General features: G+C 50.2%; 1 protein-coding gene across 7 annotated transcripts in view; it reads right to left on the reverse strand.

Moving 5' to 3' along the window:
• ARHGAP22 (Rho GTPase activating protein 22) overlaps positions 1–17,211 on the reverse strand; it is a 158,678-nt gene that overhangs the window by 24,755 nt on the left and 116,712 nt on the right. For 5 of the 7 annotated variants that reach the window (XM_059662076.1, XM_059662072.1, XM_059662073.1 and 2 more), the window contains one exon: positions 5,680–5,856. The exons of 1 other annotated variant lie outside the window; for it this stretch is intronic. In XM_059662076.1, coding sequence (XP_059518059.1) covers positions 5,680–5,856 — 177 coding nt within the window. The remainder of the gene's footprint in view (positions 1–5,679; positions 5,857–17,211) is intronic. One more of the 7 variants, XM_059662074.1, reaches the window with a different exon arrangement.

A 17,211-nucleotide genomic window follows, 5' to 3' on the forward strand; every position in this document is an offset into this window, starting at 1 on the left:
TACAACTGACTTATGTAGATTGACCTTATATCCTGCAATCTTGCTGAAATTTTTATAGCTGGTAGATTTCTTAAGGTTTTCTATATACAAGAGCATTTATCTACAAACAGAAATGCTTTATTTCTTTCCAATCTGGATGCACATTATTTCAATTTCTTGACTAGTTGCTCTGACTATGTACAATGCTGATCAGAAATGGTAAAAGTGAGACTCCTGCTGTTCCCATCTTACAGGAAAAGCATCCAGTCTTTCTCCATTAAGTATGTTATCCACAGGGTTCTTGTAGGTCAGCAGTTCTCAACCTGTGGGTAGCGACCCCTTCGAGGGTAGAAGGACCCTTTCACAGGGGTCGCCTAAGACCATCGGAAAACACATATATAATTACATATTGTTTTTGTGATTAATCACTATGCTTTAATTATGTTTAATTTGTAACAATGAAATTGGGGGTCACCACAACATGAGGAACTGTATTAAAGGGTCGCAGCATTAGGAAGGTTGAGAACCCCTGTTATAGATGCTTCTTAGCAGGCTAGGACATTCCTTTCTACCCCTGAAAGCCTGAGTGTTTTTAATCCATGAAAAAAGCACTTTATTAATGCTTTTTATGAGTTTATTGAGACAATCATGTGTCAAAATTGTTCTTTATTCTATTGGTGTATTACAGTAATTGGTTTTCAGATGTTGAACCATCTTTGCATTCCTGGGATAAATCTCATTTGGTCATGGTGCATAATGGTTTTGTATATTGCTGGATTCAATTTTTTAGTATTTTGTTGAGCATTTTTGCATTTATAGCCACAAGAAATATTGGTGCTCCAGCAATTTTTCTCTCTCTTGCACCATCAATCTTTTGCATTGCTGTTTGTCTCCCAACTAAAGAAAAGTAATAAACAAAAACCTCTACCTGACTTCCCCCTCCAGCTACTGTTCCATTTCTCTTTTCCTTTCCAGCAAACTTCTTGAGAGAGTTGACTATGCTCACACTCCAATTCCTCACCTCTTATTCTTTCTCCTACCTACTCTTTTCAAGCTTATCTCTAGCTCTCCACCAAAACCACCCTTGTTCAAGTTACTGATGAGTGGTGCTCAATGCCTGTTCTCTACCGATTGTTGTATTGGCAGTGCATCGCACAGCTAGCTGATCACTGCTCCTCTTCCTTAGACATTCTCTTCACTCATCTCAGGGACCCCACTGGCTCCTGGCTCCCCTCCTTCACTGGTCCTCTTTCCCAGCTGCTTCTGCCGGCTCCTCCTCTGCTCCTGACTTCTTACTGGAGAGCAGCTCAAGACTCAGCTCTGGTTCTCTGCTGTTCCTATACTTGCTTGGTGATGTCTCACCCAGTCTCATGGCTTCAAACCCCATCTATGTGTTTGTGTTTCTCTCTCCAACCCAGTCCTCTCTCCTAATCTCTAGACTTAAATGTCTAACTGCCTGCCTGACTTCTAAACTTGAATCTCCCTCAGGTATCTCAGACTGAGCCCCAAAGTAAACTCTTGATTTTCCTGCCAAACAAATATACTTCCTGTGGTCTTTCTCACGTTAGTTAACAGCTAATCCAACCTTCCAGTTGCTTGGATCAAAACACCTTAGAATTACCCTGATGACTCTCATTCTGTTACACCTTTCTTCCATTCTAACAGGGAAATACTATAGGCTCACCTTCATCATGCATCAAGAATTCAATTACTTCTCATCACCAATACCTTCCTGGGCCACGCCATCATCTCTCACCTGCATAGCTGTATAATTAGCATCTAACTGGTCTCCCTGTTTTGCCCTTGCATCCTTTTATCAATTCTCCATACGGCAGTCAGAGGGCTCCTGCTGGAACCTGAGTCAGACTCTGCCATCCTGTCCAAAGCCTGTCAATAGCACCGCCTCACCCCAAGGAACAGCCACAGTCATCACCGTGATCACAAGGCCCTACCGACTTACGACCCATTACTGCTCTGACCTGTGTCCTTCTCTCTCCCCCGTCACAGACTGTTCCTGCCACACTGGCCTCCTTGCTGCTCTTCCATCATGGAAACTCCAGCCTCTGCCACCAAAACTCTCTGCCCAGGAGTGTTTAATTCACCCTTTCATCTCCTTTATTCAACTGTCGCTAACCTCTGACCACCCCCCATCCCTCCTGCTTGCCCTCCCTCATCACCATCTAACTACAATGGGCTTACTTTCCTTGGTTATCTGTCTCCAGGAGGGTAGGGACCTTGTCTTTCCTGCTCACTGCTGTATCTCGGGCCCCTAGCACACATTCTTGAGCGAATGACTAACTGGCTGAGTGAAGGGATGAATCAATGACTTCACCCCTGGGCAGGCCACCAGCGGTACCAGGCTCCCCTGACCCACTGGCCTGCCGTTTCCTCTGTGGGGACGCCCAGGCTCTAACCGCAGCGGGCACGCTGCCTATTCAGCTGTCAGAGGTGGCCCGCGCTCTGCCAGAACAAACACACTTGAAAGGGCTCTTGGGCTTCGTTATTAAACAGTGAAAGAAGGACTGATCCGCTAAGCCTCCTTTCCAGTGGAACCCAGGCTAATAACAGCTTTGGCAGGAAACCTCCCGAGGCTGACAGCCCACCTGGGAGCGCCCATGGTTGCCCAGACATGTCGCCATCACTAACCCCTGGGGTTTCTGTGTTTCCTCTAGATTTCTAGAAAAGAGATAAAGCACTTTTGATGACGGTTCCTGTTTTAATTCTCGCAAGTTCTTCAGCACACAGCCTGAGAAGTCTGATAAACACTGTGGGGTGGGGAGGGGGGGTTGAAGGAGGGGCAAGTCTGGCTTCTATGTGGGATTCTGTACAGGGCCCTCATTGCGAGCAAGCGGGGGGCGGGGGGAGAGGACAGAGAGACAGACAGACAGACAGGGAGGGAGGGAAGAGAGCGTGGGGAAGGCTTGGGCAGGCGCGCGCACTGCGGTGCAGGAGGCCTGTGCGACATGCCCGTGGGGCTGGGACGACGCACAGCCTTGGGCTCAGAACAGCAGCCTTCATTTCCCAGCTCTGGTCCCCGACTAGCTGTGTCACGAGCTCAGACGGATTCCTTGACTTGCAGTTTCCCATCTTTGCTTTATTTTTTATATAATAATATGTGCACACATCCAGAAAAGACATTATTGCCAGATGAAGTCCTGTGTAACTGTGACTCCCATCCTTTCACGGCGTCATTTCTTCGCTTTTCTTTACATTTTTGCTGCCTAATTATCTGTCTGTGAATAATAGCTCACTGCGGCCTGTTTTTCAGCCTTACATACATGAAATCCTATGTAAGGATTTCACATTGTTAGGCCTCCCTGGTCCCGCTGGGTTTTAGGGATTCAGGCATGTTGGGTTTGTTGTGAGTTTTCTGTTCTCAGAACGAATCCTATCTATTTGGCCACTGTATTGCTGTTACACACTTGGTTGGCATCAGGTCATCGTCGATAAGGCTGCTGTGAACATCTGGCGTGCACAGTCTCCTGGCACACGTGTGCACATATTTCTGTTTGCAGCATGCCTAGCAGCAGATCCACTAAAACAGGTGTGCACAGCTCCGACTTTGGCAGAGACCGCCAACGACTTCCCTAGCGCCATCTGCAGGTGTCTGTGGCTTGCTGCCCTCAGCACCGCCTGAAACCGACGGTCCTTTTCCTTTAGCCACGGGGGTGGGGGGGTGAGGGGGGTGGGTGAGAAGGATCGCGATGTGGTTTAATGGGCACTTCCCTGGTCACTGCCGAGGCTGGGCACCTGCCTATGCCCACTGCTCAGGGGGTTTCTTCTGCTGCAAAGCGGCTGTCCAGTCTCTCGCCCAAGTTTCTACCGGCTTGCCTGTCTTGGCCTCATTGGGTTGTAGGAGTCTAAAGGGTGAGTCATTTGATGGTTGTATATGTAGCAAGCACTTTCTTTCAATCTATAGCTGCTTTTCATTTTCTCAATCTGCCTTTTAGAGAACTGATGCTCTTCATTTTATATGGTACAATTTGTCAATCTTTTCCTACAGGAGTAATGCTTTCTGTAACCCATTTTACAAATCTTTCTCTACCCCAAGGTCACGGCTATGTTCTCCTATCCCCGGTGTTCAGAAGTGCCACTTAACATACAGCAAAGTCCAGCCACATGGAAGCCTATTACGTTCTATCTGCTCACTATCAACCACCTTGCACCAAAGGGCGCTCATGGCGGCTGCCAGTACGCTCGGCAGGCGCGAGTCCTGCCCGGCATTACCTCGGGGCTGTGGGTCCTGCTCGCTGCGACCATCAGGGGCGGAGGCTACGCTGACAGTGTGGGGCCAAGGAGGAAGCCCCGGAGGAAAACCGTAACTTTCAAAGTCATAGCGACTCCGCTACCTAAGAGATCTGTGCTCTCTGCAAGGCGTCAGGAGTTCTGCAGCCAGGAACGGAGAGGAGGGCGGGGAGGGGAGGCGGGAAGGGGCCCGCCCACGAGGCGTGCAGGACCTGGATTGTGCTGCCAGCCCCCAGGTGACCTGTGGCCTGTCTGGCCTGGGCACTGATTAGACACCGAGTGGGAGAGCAGGACTCCCGTGACTCCCGTGCTAGAGCCCGGCGGCCGAAGGCCCTGCTCTACACACTCCACAGGGAGCCGCCGGCCCAGCCCAGCCGCGTGGCCACCGCCCCCCCCCCAAAGCTCTTTTCGTGATGATTTATGGGAACACCCACCCATGGACACAGCAACTGCCCCACGTCCAGACCATCGGCAAGCCCAGCAGCGCCGCCTGCAGAACAGCTGCAGCGACCACTCTTCAGTCTTCACTCCCACGCCAGCCCTCACCGTGACCTTTCCTCACTGTCCCAGACTGCCGTGTCCACTCTTGTCTGTGGTCCACCCCCGCATGGCAGCCACGGGCTCCTTTTATACAGCTAAGTCAGGTCATGTCTGCCTCTGGCTCAGGGCCTCCCTGATGCCCCATCGATTAGAACCAAATCTGAAATCCCCACGTGCTCCCAGGCCCGGGTGCCCTCTCTCGCCTCAGGGCCCCACTCTGGCGCCCTCGCTCCTCAGACGCACCTGCCTCCTGAGATTCCTCGTGTTCCCACCGCCCGATCCCACCTCAGGGCCCACGCACTCGCTGGTCCCTCTGCTGCGTGCTCTTCCCCGCGTTCTCCCGGGGACTTCACTGAGCTGGCCTCCAAGTCCCACTGTCCCCCCACTGGCTGTAGCCGCTCAGTGCCTCTCACTCTGTCTCCCCTCCCCCCACCCTCCCCCAGGAGAGCACAGGGAGGGGGCGGAGTCACCACCTACTTTGTTCACCACCCACCGAACTGCAGTGCCTAGAACAAAAGTCACCACAGTCTAGGCACCAACACAGGTGTGAGCACAGGACGTGAGTGAATGGAGCTGCTGCTGCCCTGCCCGGGGCAGGGCCTCTGTGTCTGCGCAGGCGCCGCAGAGGGAGGGACACTGCAGGCATCTGCTATGGCTCCGAGCGCCCACCCCGCCGGGTACAGACCTCACGCACCGCACCGCGGACAGCAGGGTCTGGTGCAGAGGCGAGCATGCAAAACTCACGGTGTGCCGGAGGGCACGTCTGGAAAGTGGCCCTGGTTTTCCTGCTGGGGCTGGTGTGCACCAGGGGCCAGCCGCAGAGGACAGCACTGCTTGCCTGAGAGGCCTGGACCTGGCCAGGGGTCCTGGGCAAGAGGGGTCTGCCGGCCCGAGCGGGAGGAGGGGCGCGATTACCTGGACGCAAGGGTTCTAGAGGGTGAGCATGCAGGCTACGGGCAGTACCTCCACCAAACGGGGCCCAGATGACCCGGCGGATGGCCTGCACCCAGTCCTCCATGTCACGCTGAGAACTGGCCATGAGCAGGAGCCCCTCAGGGCTGGCCGGCACCTTCTCCCGCTCCCCGGCACCACCTGCAAGACAGGGAGACACAGGCTTACTCCAGGGACCCTGAGCAGACACGGAGCCTCCCCTCGCACTCTCTCCTGCCTCACACTAGTCATCGTTTATTCCTGGGCTGGGAAGGGCATCTCTCTGAAACTTCAGCCACAGCCCTGCTCTGGGTTCTACTTTTGCAGCCCATCCTTTCAAGCCTCATGCATCTGCCTTGGACACTTTCGGGGGATTTCTCCTTTAGTCTTGTTAATTTCCTGTATCTAATCAGGATCATTAAAACTGCCCTGGAGCACTATTTTAAAAAGCCCACAGATTGGAGGCCTGCTTGGAGAAGGGAGGGCCCAGGGAAAATTCCAAAATTCTGCTCTGTCCCTGCTCCCAGCCACACATGGACTCTAATGTAAAGGCAGATGGGGCTCCCTTCTCATTTTGTTGGTTTCTTTTGCTGTGCAGAAGCCTTTTATTTTGATGTGTCCCATTTGTTTATTTGTCTCCTAGTTTCCTTTGCCCTAGGCGATGTATTGGTAAACATGTTGCTAGAGAGATGCCTGAGATTTTGCTGCATATGGTTTCTTTTAGGATTTTTATGGTTTCACAGCTTACATTTAAGTCTTTTATCCATTTTGCGTTTCTTCTCGTGTATGGTGTAAGTTGGTGGTCTAGTTTCTTTTTTTTTTTTTTTTTTGCATGTATTTGTCCAATTTTCCCAACACCATTTATTGAAGAGACTCTTTACTTCATTGTATGCTCTTGCCTCCTTTGTCAAATATTAATTGAGCATCATCTGAGAGATGCAAATTAAAATGACAATAAGGTATCACCTCACACCTGTGAGAATGGCTACCATCAACAAATCAACAAATGACATGTGCCGGTGAGGATGAGGAGAAAAGGGAACCCTCATGCATTGCTGGTGGGAATGCAGACTGGTGCAGCCACTGTGGAGAACAGTATGGAGTTTCCTCAAAAAATTAAATATGGAACTGCCATTTGACCCAATGGTCCCACGTCTAGGAATATATCCCAAGAAACCAGAAACACCAATTAGAAAGTATATATGCACCCCTATGTTCATAGCAGCACAATTTACAATAGCTAAGATCTGGAAACAGCCCAGGTGCCCATCAGTAGATGAGTGGATAAAAAGCTGTGGTACATTTACACCATGGAATACTATGCAGCAGTAAAAGAAAGAAGGGTCTCTTACCCTTTGAGACAGCATGAAGGGACCTGGGGAGTATCATGCTAAGCAAAATAAGCTAGTCAGAGAAAGACAAGTATCCCATGATCTCACTCATATGTAGAATCTAATGAACAAAATAAAATGATGAACAAAACAGACCCAGAGACATAGAAGCATGGAACAGACTGATGAATCTCAGAGGGAAGGTGGGGCAGGGTGGGTGGGAGGGAAGTGATCAACCAAAGAACTTGTATTCATATATGCATAACCCATGGACACAAACAATAGTGTGGTGAAGGCTGGGGGGTGGGGGAGGGGGAGAGGGGTGGTAGTGGGCTAGAAGGGGTCAATGGGGGGAAAGGAAACATCTGTAATACTTTCAACAATAAATCCTTTTTAAAGTAAAATAAAATAAAATAAAGGCAGAAGGAGGAAAAACTCAGACAGCTATTGGTAATCTGAGGTTTTCCCTATAGTAACTCCAGTGGGTCTCATGTGTTCATGACTTTCTCTTCCATATGTAAATGAACTAGTATTTGGGATGTATATAAACCATTTATACTGAACTTCATAGGCAACTTAAGGGATTTTCAAGAATGATCTTGTCTTTTTGCAGCCCCCCTTCCCCCCCCCCCCAACATCACATAGTATGTAACTTGCCTATATACTTGTCCCTGGTCCCAGAGCCTTAGACCCTAACCAGGACCGTGGGTGGTGGGGCAAGGCCTGCAGACCTGTGCTCCCAAGGGAATGGGATAGCAGTTGGGAGAACTGGGACACGCCGTCCTCGCTGGAGGCCGCAGCCCCAGGGTGGAGACCAGACAGAAGCAAGTGCTCACTGAGCACCTAGCACCTGCCTGGGACTCTTCTAGGAGCTGCAGACACTCAAATGAACAAAGTGACAGACATACCTGCCATCCTAGATCCTTTAAGCTTCATAGCGCTTCTGAGGGAAGACTTTTACCACCTGCATTTTACAGATGAGGACACTGAAGCACACGAGATTGTACATATTCTGGGTACAAGTCATTTATCAGATATGTGCTTTGCAGATATTTCTCCCATCTATGCCTTTTCTTTTCATTCTATTCACAGTGGATTTTTAAGAAGAGAAGTTTTTAATTTTGATCAAGCCCAATTTAATGAACTTTTTCTTTTATTGAGTGTGCTTCTGGTTTTGTACCTAAGAAATATTTCCTTAAGCCAAGGTCATAAAAGTTTTCTTGTAAAAGTTTCATAGTTTAGGGCTTACATCTAGGTCTATGAGTGAGTTTTTGTACATGGTGCAAGGTATGGGTTCATCCTGAACTCACACTGTCTGAACTCACACCGCCAGTGCATAGCAGAGTCAGGGGTTCCAAGTCCTCAGCTCTGGACCCAGCTCATGGACCTGCTGGGGTCCGGTGTAGTGGTCACAGCGATGCCACAAGACTGCGGGGGGGGGGGGGGGGCGCCGAGCTGGAGCAGGGGGAGGGGCGCTGGGAGCAAGGCCTGAGGCCAGGTGGGAAGCAGGAGAGGCCAGTGGGGCCCAAAGCTGAGGAGGGTGTTGAGCAAGGAGACAAGACAGCCAGGGCCCCACAGGGCCTTCTGGAGCCCTCACTACACTCACAGCCCTGCTCCTTGGGTTCCCACAGTTACTGAGCAGCAGCGCTGCAGGGGTGGCGAGGAAGACAGCTTCAGGCAGAGACCCAGAGCCTGAAGGCCAGAGGCAGTGTGGACCTCCGGCCCAGGGGACACCCACAGCTCCGCCATCTGCAGGCGGGGACAGCGGCTCGACACCAGTAGGACCCCATACCACATGGCCTTGAGGGCTGAGATGGCTGAGGGTTCTGGGTGGGGAGGGGCAGCTGGTTGCCACCAGGAGCTTCTCTGAAGAGTCTCAAGATGACTCAGAAGAAAGGCACCTGGAGGTCCAGGCTCCAAGAACTTGTGTGGGTACTTGTTCGTCCTAAATGAATACTCAAGTTTACACCAAATTGGAATGTCTCATTTTTCAATGCTTTTTCCCAAAGAGGGCCACCCAAGTCATACAGGCTTTATAAGAACGTCACCTACAAAACTTGGACCTGCCCTGCCCAGCTGTTGACAGCTGTTCTCATGCCCAGCTGTGCCCCTGCCCATGGTCTCACTCTCATGGTGTTCTAAGCCTGTGTATCTAACTCGTTAATGTGTTTTCATGTGTGTATGTTTATGTATGTATATATGTTATATACATGTGTTTGACTTTTTAAGAAATTGTCACAAACTGTTTTCCAAAGTGACTGCACCCTTTACTGGTACATCCCCCAGAAGCACAGAGCTCCCGGCCCTCCACCTTCTCGCCAACACCTGGTCTGGTCGGCCTTTGGACTCCAGCCGTCCTACGGGTGCACCAGGTGTTTGAGTTTGCATTTCCTAAGTGACTAAAGCTGCTGGACACCTTGTTATGTACTTAGTTGCCATCCATGTATCTTCTTTGGTGAAATTTCTTTTGTTCACTTTTAAAATATGTTGTTCATTTTCATTATTATTGAGAGTTGAGTTCTTCACATATTCTGGGTACAAGTCATTTATCAGATATGTGCTTTGCAGATATTTCTCCCATCTGTGCCTTTTCTTTTCATTCTATTCATAGTGGATTTTTAAGAAGAGAAGTTTTTAATTTTGATCAAGCCCAATTTAATGAACTTTTTCTTTTATTGAGTGTGCTTCTGGTTTTGTACCTAAGAAATATTTCCTTAAGCCAAGGTCATAAAAGTTTTCTTGTAAAAGTTTCATAGTTTAGGGCTTACATCTAGGTCTATGAGTGAGTTTTCATATATGGTGCAAGGTATGAGTTCATCCTTTTGTACCTGATTGTCCAGCTGTCCTGGCACCATTTGTTGAACAGACCATCCTTTCTCTGTTGACTTGGCAGAGCACCTAGAGAGGCGATTGTACCATCTGCAAACGCAGACAGCTGTAGTTCTTACCTTCCAATCTGGGTGCCTTTATTTCTTTCGCTTGCCATTCACTGCACTTACTATAGCCTCAGTTACACAGTGTTAAGTAGAAGTGGTGAGAGTAGACGTCCGTGTCTTGGTCATCTTCTGGCAAAAAGCATTCCATTAAGTGTATCTGCTATAGGTTTTTTTGTCGATGTCCTTTCTCAGGCTGAGGAAGTTCTCTCCTATTTCCAGCTTGCTGAGAGGTTGTTTTTTTTTAATCAGAAATGGATTTTGGATTTTGTCAAATGCTTTTTATGTATCTATTGAGACATCACATGATTTTATTTTAGTTTTTTAATATGATAAATTACATTGATGAATTTTCAAATCTTAAACCAACCTTGCATTCCTGGAATCCCAATTGCTCACGATGAATTATCCTTTTTAAATATTGTTGAATTCAATTTACTAACATTTTGTTGAGAATTTTTCATTTATATTCATATGGATATTGGGCTGACATTTTCTTTTCTTATAACGTCTTTGTCAGTTTTGGTATCAGGATAATGCTGGCCTCACAGAATAAGCTGGCGAGTATCCTTCCTTTTCAATATTTTTGGAAGAGTTTGTGTTACTTATTTGTTAATGTTGGTAGAATTCACCAGTGAAGCCACCTAGACCTGGACTTTTCTTTGGGGAAGGTGTTTTAATAACAAGTCTAATGTAACATATGCATCTATTTCTTCTTGAGTGAACATTGGCACTTTGTATCTTTCAAGGAATTTGTTTCATCTAAATTGTTGAATTTATTGGTGTAAAGTTGTTCATAATATTCCCTTATTATGTTTTTACTACCTGAAGACTCTAGTGATGCCAATCCTCTCATTTCTGATATCGGTAACGTGGGTCTTCTCTCTTTTCCCCCATGAGTCTTGCTGGAGTCGTAACAATTTTACAACAGCAGGGCGGAGAGTTGGGGCACAGACCATATGAACTTAAAACCTAAAATATTTCTATTTAGCGCTTTTATTAAAAAGTTTGTTAAGCAGAAAAACGAAGACAAAGACACAGACAACAAAGTCACTAAAACAAAAAGCTGCTCCTTTGAGATTAATAAAATCGGAAATTCCCCGACATGCGTGAGATGAGTTCTCCAGGAGTTTCTCTCCCGAGCAGCTCTTTGCTCCTTTGTACTTGATCCTGAAAATCCCAGATGCATTGGTCTCTAAGCCCTGTCTCCTTGACTCGTGGAGTCCCGTGCCCCTCCCCACCCTGGGGCTCCTCTTCCTGCATCACAGCCCGGAAGCACCCCAGGACAGTAAGCTGGAGCATGCGCAGGGCTCCCATCACCCCGTCTCTGCGGGTGGGGAGGTCACAGTCCGTCACTGCCAATGTCCAGTATTTTGAAAAACATGTTGCTTAGATTTTGTCTTAGGAGACTAAATCAGTTAGGACCCAAACCAGCTCACACCATCTGCTCCAAATCCTGCAAAGGCCCCTCTCACCAACCCCTTCAGCCCTCCTCCTCGCTCCTCACTGCTGCTCCTCTGGCCTCTTGCTGCTCCCTCCTGCTCTTCACCATTTCTGAACAGCCAGGCTCGCCAGGCAGGGTCCTTGTGCCGGAGTCCCCTCTGCCCTGCTGTTGCCAAAAAGGCTGTTATCCTGACACTGGCAGGACTTGCTCCCTGACCTCTGCAGGTCTGTCCTCACAGGCCGCCTTCCTGGGAATCTTGGGTTGCTCTAGTTACACCTCACTCCACACCACCCCCAACCCAGGCCTTCCTGACCTTATATCTTCACAGCACTTGTCACAATCCAGTCCCATATATTTTATAAGTAACTGCAGCGCAAGGCACCGTGCCCGGCAGGGGAGGGCATGGGCAGTCTGTGGGAGGAAAGAGCAGCAGCGGCGGAGCCCCGGCCGGCACCCACCAGCACCCACACGAACACAGGAAGTGAACCCACTGATGAGCCTGAGGAGTTTGACCACTCAAAGGAAGTGGTGTCATTATCCCCATTTTTGAGAAAAAGATGGAGAAAATATATAAAGAACTTAAACAACTCAATAGCAAAAAAACAAACCATGACATTTAAAAATGGCAGCAGATATGAAGAGATATTTTTCCAAAGATGATCTACAGATAGACAATAGGTACATGAGAAGATGCTCAATATCACTAAATGTCAGGAAATGCCATCCAAAAGACCAGAGGTAACAGGGTTGGTGAGGATGTGGCAAAAAGGGAACCCTTGTTCACCATTAGTGAGAGTATACATTAGTACAGCCATTATGGAACAGAAATGTGGTTTCTCTAAAAATAGAACTACCATATGATCCATCAATTCAACCTCCGGGTATTTATCTGAATGAAGCAAAAGCACTGACTCAAATATATAAATGCACCCTGACCAGGGTGGCTCGGGTGGCTGGAGTGTCAACCTGTGCATCAAAGGTAGTGGGTTGGATTCTAGGTCAGGGTGTGTGCCCAGGGTTTGATCCACGACCAGAGTGTGTGCGTGAGGCAACCGATCGATGTTTCACATTGATGTTTCTTTCTCTCTCCCCCTGCCTCTCTCTCCAATCAATTTATACACACACACACACACACATGTTTATTGCAGAACTATTCACCATAGGCAAGATATGGAAACAAGTGCCCATTGATGGATTAAAAAATGTGAGATATATATATATATATAATATATATATATTACTCAGCCATAAAGAAAGAATAAAATCTTGCCATCTGCAACAACATGGATGGACCCTGAGGGCTTATGCCAGGTGAAATCAGCCAGACAAGTACTGTATGGTCTCACTTACATGTAGAATCTAAAAACAAAACAACAAAGCTCAGAGAACAGAGTGGCGGTGGACCAAGGTAAGGGTGGGAGTCAAAAGGAACGAACTTCCGTTATAAAATAACTAAGCCATGAGATGTAACGGGCAGCACGGCGGCTGTGCTTAAGGATAAGGTATTGCATTTTGAAAGTAGCTAAGAAAGTAGATATTAGAAGTTCTCATCACAAGGAAAAACGTTCTGTAATTACGTGTGGTGACGGAAGTTAAGAGACTCGATGTGATCATTTCACAATACACACACACATCCAATCATGTTGGATATGTGGAACTAATAAAATGTTTGTGTCAGTTACACCTCAATAGAAAATAAAGGGGAAGAAGCCAAGGCCCAAAGATGTTAGAAACACGCCAAGCAGCCACCCAGGGAACTCCGAGCCCGGCAGTCTGGCTCCCAGCCCAGCTCACTGGGCTGCGTCAGCTGGTTCAAGCCCAGCATTCCTGGTTCCCTCTGAGCTCCTGCATTTAAGGACTTTCTCTTGTGAGTCTCTCTCCACCCACACAAGTGACTCTGGGGGAGAGGTGGTAACTCCAAACCATAGCGGGTCCCAGCAGGGGTGTGGGACAAGAGCTCCTGTCTTTCAACTCTTCTATATAAAAGTTTTCAGAGTAAAAAGAAAAATGAGCGAATGACACATGTGAAAGCATCTGTAACCCACGGCAGCCCGTGGTTCTTTCAATGACGGGCAAGTGAGCAAGCTCTCAGTCCGACATACTAATCGAATGATGTCTGCATTAGCTGCCTCTACCTGGGCTGGCAGAGACGCTCAAACAAGAAAGGAAGTCGCTGTTTAAAGGTGACGCCGCTGCAGTGGAGGCTGTGCCACAGGGCCCACAGTCACTCTACTTGCTGCCCAGGGGAGGGGTGCTTCAGAGGGAGCCCCAGAAAGGACCCCAGAGATGAAGGCCAAGGGTGGGGCCATGGCTCTCTGGAGCAGTACAATCCAATGAAAATGGAATTCGAGCCCATGTACGATTTGAAATGTTTAAGTAGCTACATTAAAAAGTAAAAATAGGTGAAATTATTTTGAATACCTTTTATTTATCCCAATACATCTAAAATAGTATTGTTCATTTCAACACAAATTATGGATAAACAACTCAATTACTGATACACACACACACACACACACACACACACACACACACACACACATATATATCTTAGTTACATATAAGTACATATAACTAAGTCTTCAAAATCTGGTGTGCGTTTTGTGCCAACAGCACATCAGAATTGGGACCACCCACATTTCAGGTGCTCAGCAGCCGTGCTTGGCTGGTGGCCACAGTTGTGGGCAGCTGTCAGCCAGCCTAGACTGGGCTTCAGTGAAAGGAGAGAAGACCACCCTCAGATATCCCATGACTGCCATGCGTGTGTGTGTGTGTGTGTGTGTGTGTGCGTGTGTGTGTGTGTGTGAGTGTGGTGCCAGCACCGGGCAATGCCTATGCCCCAGCTGGGCTTTCCTGCTCGTCCCTGGCTGCAGGTGCACCGAAGCAGGAGCCCAAGCTGCCCTGTGTTCTCCTGTCCGCTCCTTTCTCGTAAGCTGCTTGGAGCCACCAAAAGCCACTTGCCCTTCAAGGTTGAATCATCCTCGGGCTGGCGCTCCCGAGGCCTGCTCGGCCCTGGCTCCCACTTACCCCGGGGCAGACGGCGGCTCCTCTTCAGGTGCCGGGCGGGGCAGAAGGGCATGGTGCGGGAAGTGGTGAGGCTGAGGTAGGAGGAGCGGTCGCTGGGCACTGCCAGGCCCTGCCAGGCCAGGGATGAGGCTCCGGGAACTCAAGGCAGGAGCAGTGCAGGGCGAGCGCTCTGCTGGGCCCTGAGGCCCTTTTGTCTCTCTGGGAACTTGTGTACTTCTAGGTGCCCCAGGGCTGGGACTGTCCGGGGCGGAGCAAGGAGGAAGCGATCCCCTGCGCGTGCGGGGCTGCTGGGCTTCCTACAGTGGAAATCCCTGCACAGGTCCCTGGCCCCGGCCGCCTGCGAGCTCCCTCCCCTGCCTTCTTGGGCCAGAGCACGGGCAGGAGGCCTGGACGGTCCATCTGTCCCCCAGCAGGCCAGGGGCTGAGAGCACAGGCGGACCCCAGCCCCACCAGCTGTGCCTCCCGGTCTCATCCCCAGGCAGGAAGCCTGATAAATGCAAGTGCTAACTGGAAATATGTTTCTATTCTCTGTTTCCATTTCTTCATCAACAAGAAGCCAGGAATTGGACCTGCCTCGCGAGGTGCTGGTGAGGACTGAATGAGGCAAGGAAGGCCCGGCCTGGGTGGCATGCCAATGCTTCCTCAGCGCAGTCACGCCCTCTAAGGGCACGGACACCCTGTGTTACTGAAGGGCAGCCAGAGAGCCCCCAGAGCTTCCAGGGGCCCAGGGCCATCAGCTGGTCCGAGGCAGCCACGGCATTTGCACTTCGCAGTTCTAGATTCTGTCCATGCAATCAGCCGCCACCAGCGCTTCTGCAGGAGGCAGCGAGACAGACGGGAGCCGAGCAGCGTCCAGTCCCCATGGGCCAGGTACAGTGCCCAGGGCGGAAGCCCGCGTGCCTAGCAATGGGAAAAACTGGGAAAACAGGGACTCGCCCCCAGGGTGACCTCTCCTCCCAGCACATCGCTGGGCCTGCGCCTGGGACCTCCCCTGGCCTTTCCTCCCCGGGCCTGTTGCTAGTCCTGCGGTTAGACCCCTCGGGGGGACGAACAAGGGGCGGAGAGCAGCCCTTCAGCATGAAGCCCCAGGTCAGCGAGGTTCTGACCCACATCAGGCACATCCAGGCTCAGTTGTGCTTCAGCTCCAGGCCCAGAAAAGCAGCCAAACCGGACAAAGAAGCCATGGCTGCCTCGGACCAGCTCCTGCATTTAAGGACTTTCTTTTGTGAGTCTCTCTGACCAGTGACCCCTGCCTCGACCAATCAGTGGAGACCATGACCTGAAAGGCCACACCTGGAAGGCTGAAGAATATTCTATTGGGATCCTCCCTGAGACCCCAGATAAATACCCTTAAGACAAGGACCGGGGGTCTGTCTGGGGCACTCCTGGGCCTTTCCCCACCCCCTCCCCAGGGGGCGTTTTCCTTGCCTCTCTTTTTCCTCAGCCCCAAGGGCCCTTCTGCCTCTGTCACTTGTTCCCTGAGCCCATTTCTCCTAAGCTCACCTCTTCTACCTCTGGGACTTTCTAAATAGTGTAGCTATAGTTTGGCTCTGAATTCTTTCCTAGCCAGAACTCAAGTTCCCAGGTTGCCCCACCGGTCTAACACCTGGTGGCATTTCTGCCACCAACTCTTCCAGCACGGAGGGCCCCAGCAGAGTGCCCGGCCCCACCTGTCTTCGGGGCCCCGAGGCAGTGCACCCACAGGCCCTCACTGGCCACCTTTCCTCTAGGGCCAAGACAGCAACAGAAACCAGACACTCTGACAAAGCGTCCCCAGTCCCGGGCAGAGTTAGAGCCCCCGCCCCCGCCCCTCAGTACCCAGCGCCCCCACCGCGCCCCCCCCCCCCGGCCCAGCACCTTGTCCTCTGTGGGGTTTGCACACCCTACTCTGGGCTTGCTATTGCACCTCTTTATACATATATATATATATATATATATATATATATATATATATATATATATTCTTTTTTCTTGTTTTCAGAGAGGAAGGAGAGGGGGACAGAGAGAGAAACATCAATGATGAGAGAGAATCATTGATTGGCTGCCTCCTGCACACCTCCTACTGGGGATCCCATCTGCAACCCAGGCATGTGCCCTGACTGGGAATCGAACCTTGACCTCCTGGTCCAGAGGCTGTCACAACACTCAACCACTGAGCAACACCGGCCACGCCAGCTGGCTCCATTCCACCTCTTGATGAGCTGGAACCAAAAGTGAAATACTTGTTGGCTTGAGACAGGCAGGGGCGCAGAGGGTTCCAGAACTCCCAGCCGCCCAAACCAATAGCAGCAAAGCCCAGGATGGCCTCAGGGGCCACGAGTGGGGATGCAATGTAGCGCAGTCATATGGAGGCATCAGAAATGAGCACTGCATCCCATTTTTAAAGACACACAACACAGTGACACTACAGGCCACCCTAAGGCGGAGATAGAGCCTCTGAGACGTAGGGAGGCTGGAGGGGCTTTTGAGAAAGGCTGCCTGACTCTCATCCCCGGGCTGGGCGTGTCCTGCCTGCTGGCCGGATGCCTGGGGTCCTGTGGTGACCACACTGAGCAGCCATGGAGCGAAGCCGCAGGCCAAGGAGGCCCGAGGGGGTCTGGCAGGCCTGAGACCTCCCTGATTGGCTGAGCTCCTGCCTGGGTCCCAGGAGCTGCCTGTTGGGGTGTCTCCGTCTGTGAGAACAACACATCGCCTTCCATCTGAGCCAGGTGGGTGGGCCTTCCTGCTTCCTGCAGCTGAGAGCACCTGGTGCCCACACCATGAGAGCCACCAGGGGGCCCTG

The sequence above is a fragment of the Myotis daubentonii genome, chromosome 13, assembly GCF_963259705.1.
Source record: "Myotis daubentonii chromosome 13, mMyoDau2.1, whole genome shotgun sequence".
NCBI classification, from domain to species: domain Eukaryota; kingdom Metazoa; phylum Chordata; class Mammalia; order Chiroptera; family Vespertilionidae; genus Myotis; species Myotis daubentonii.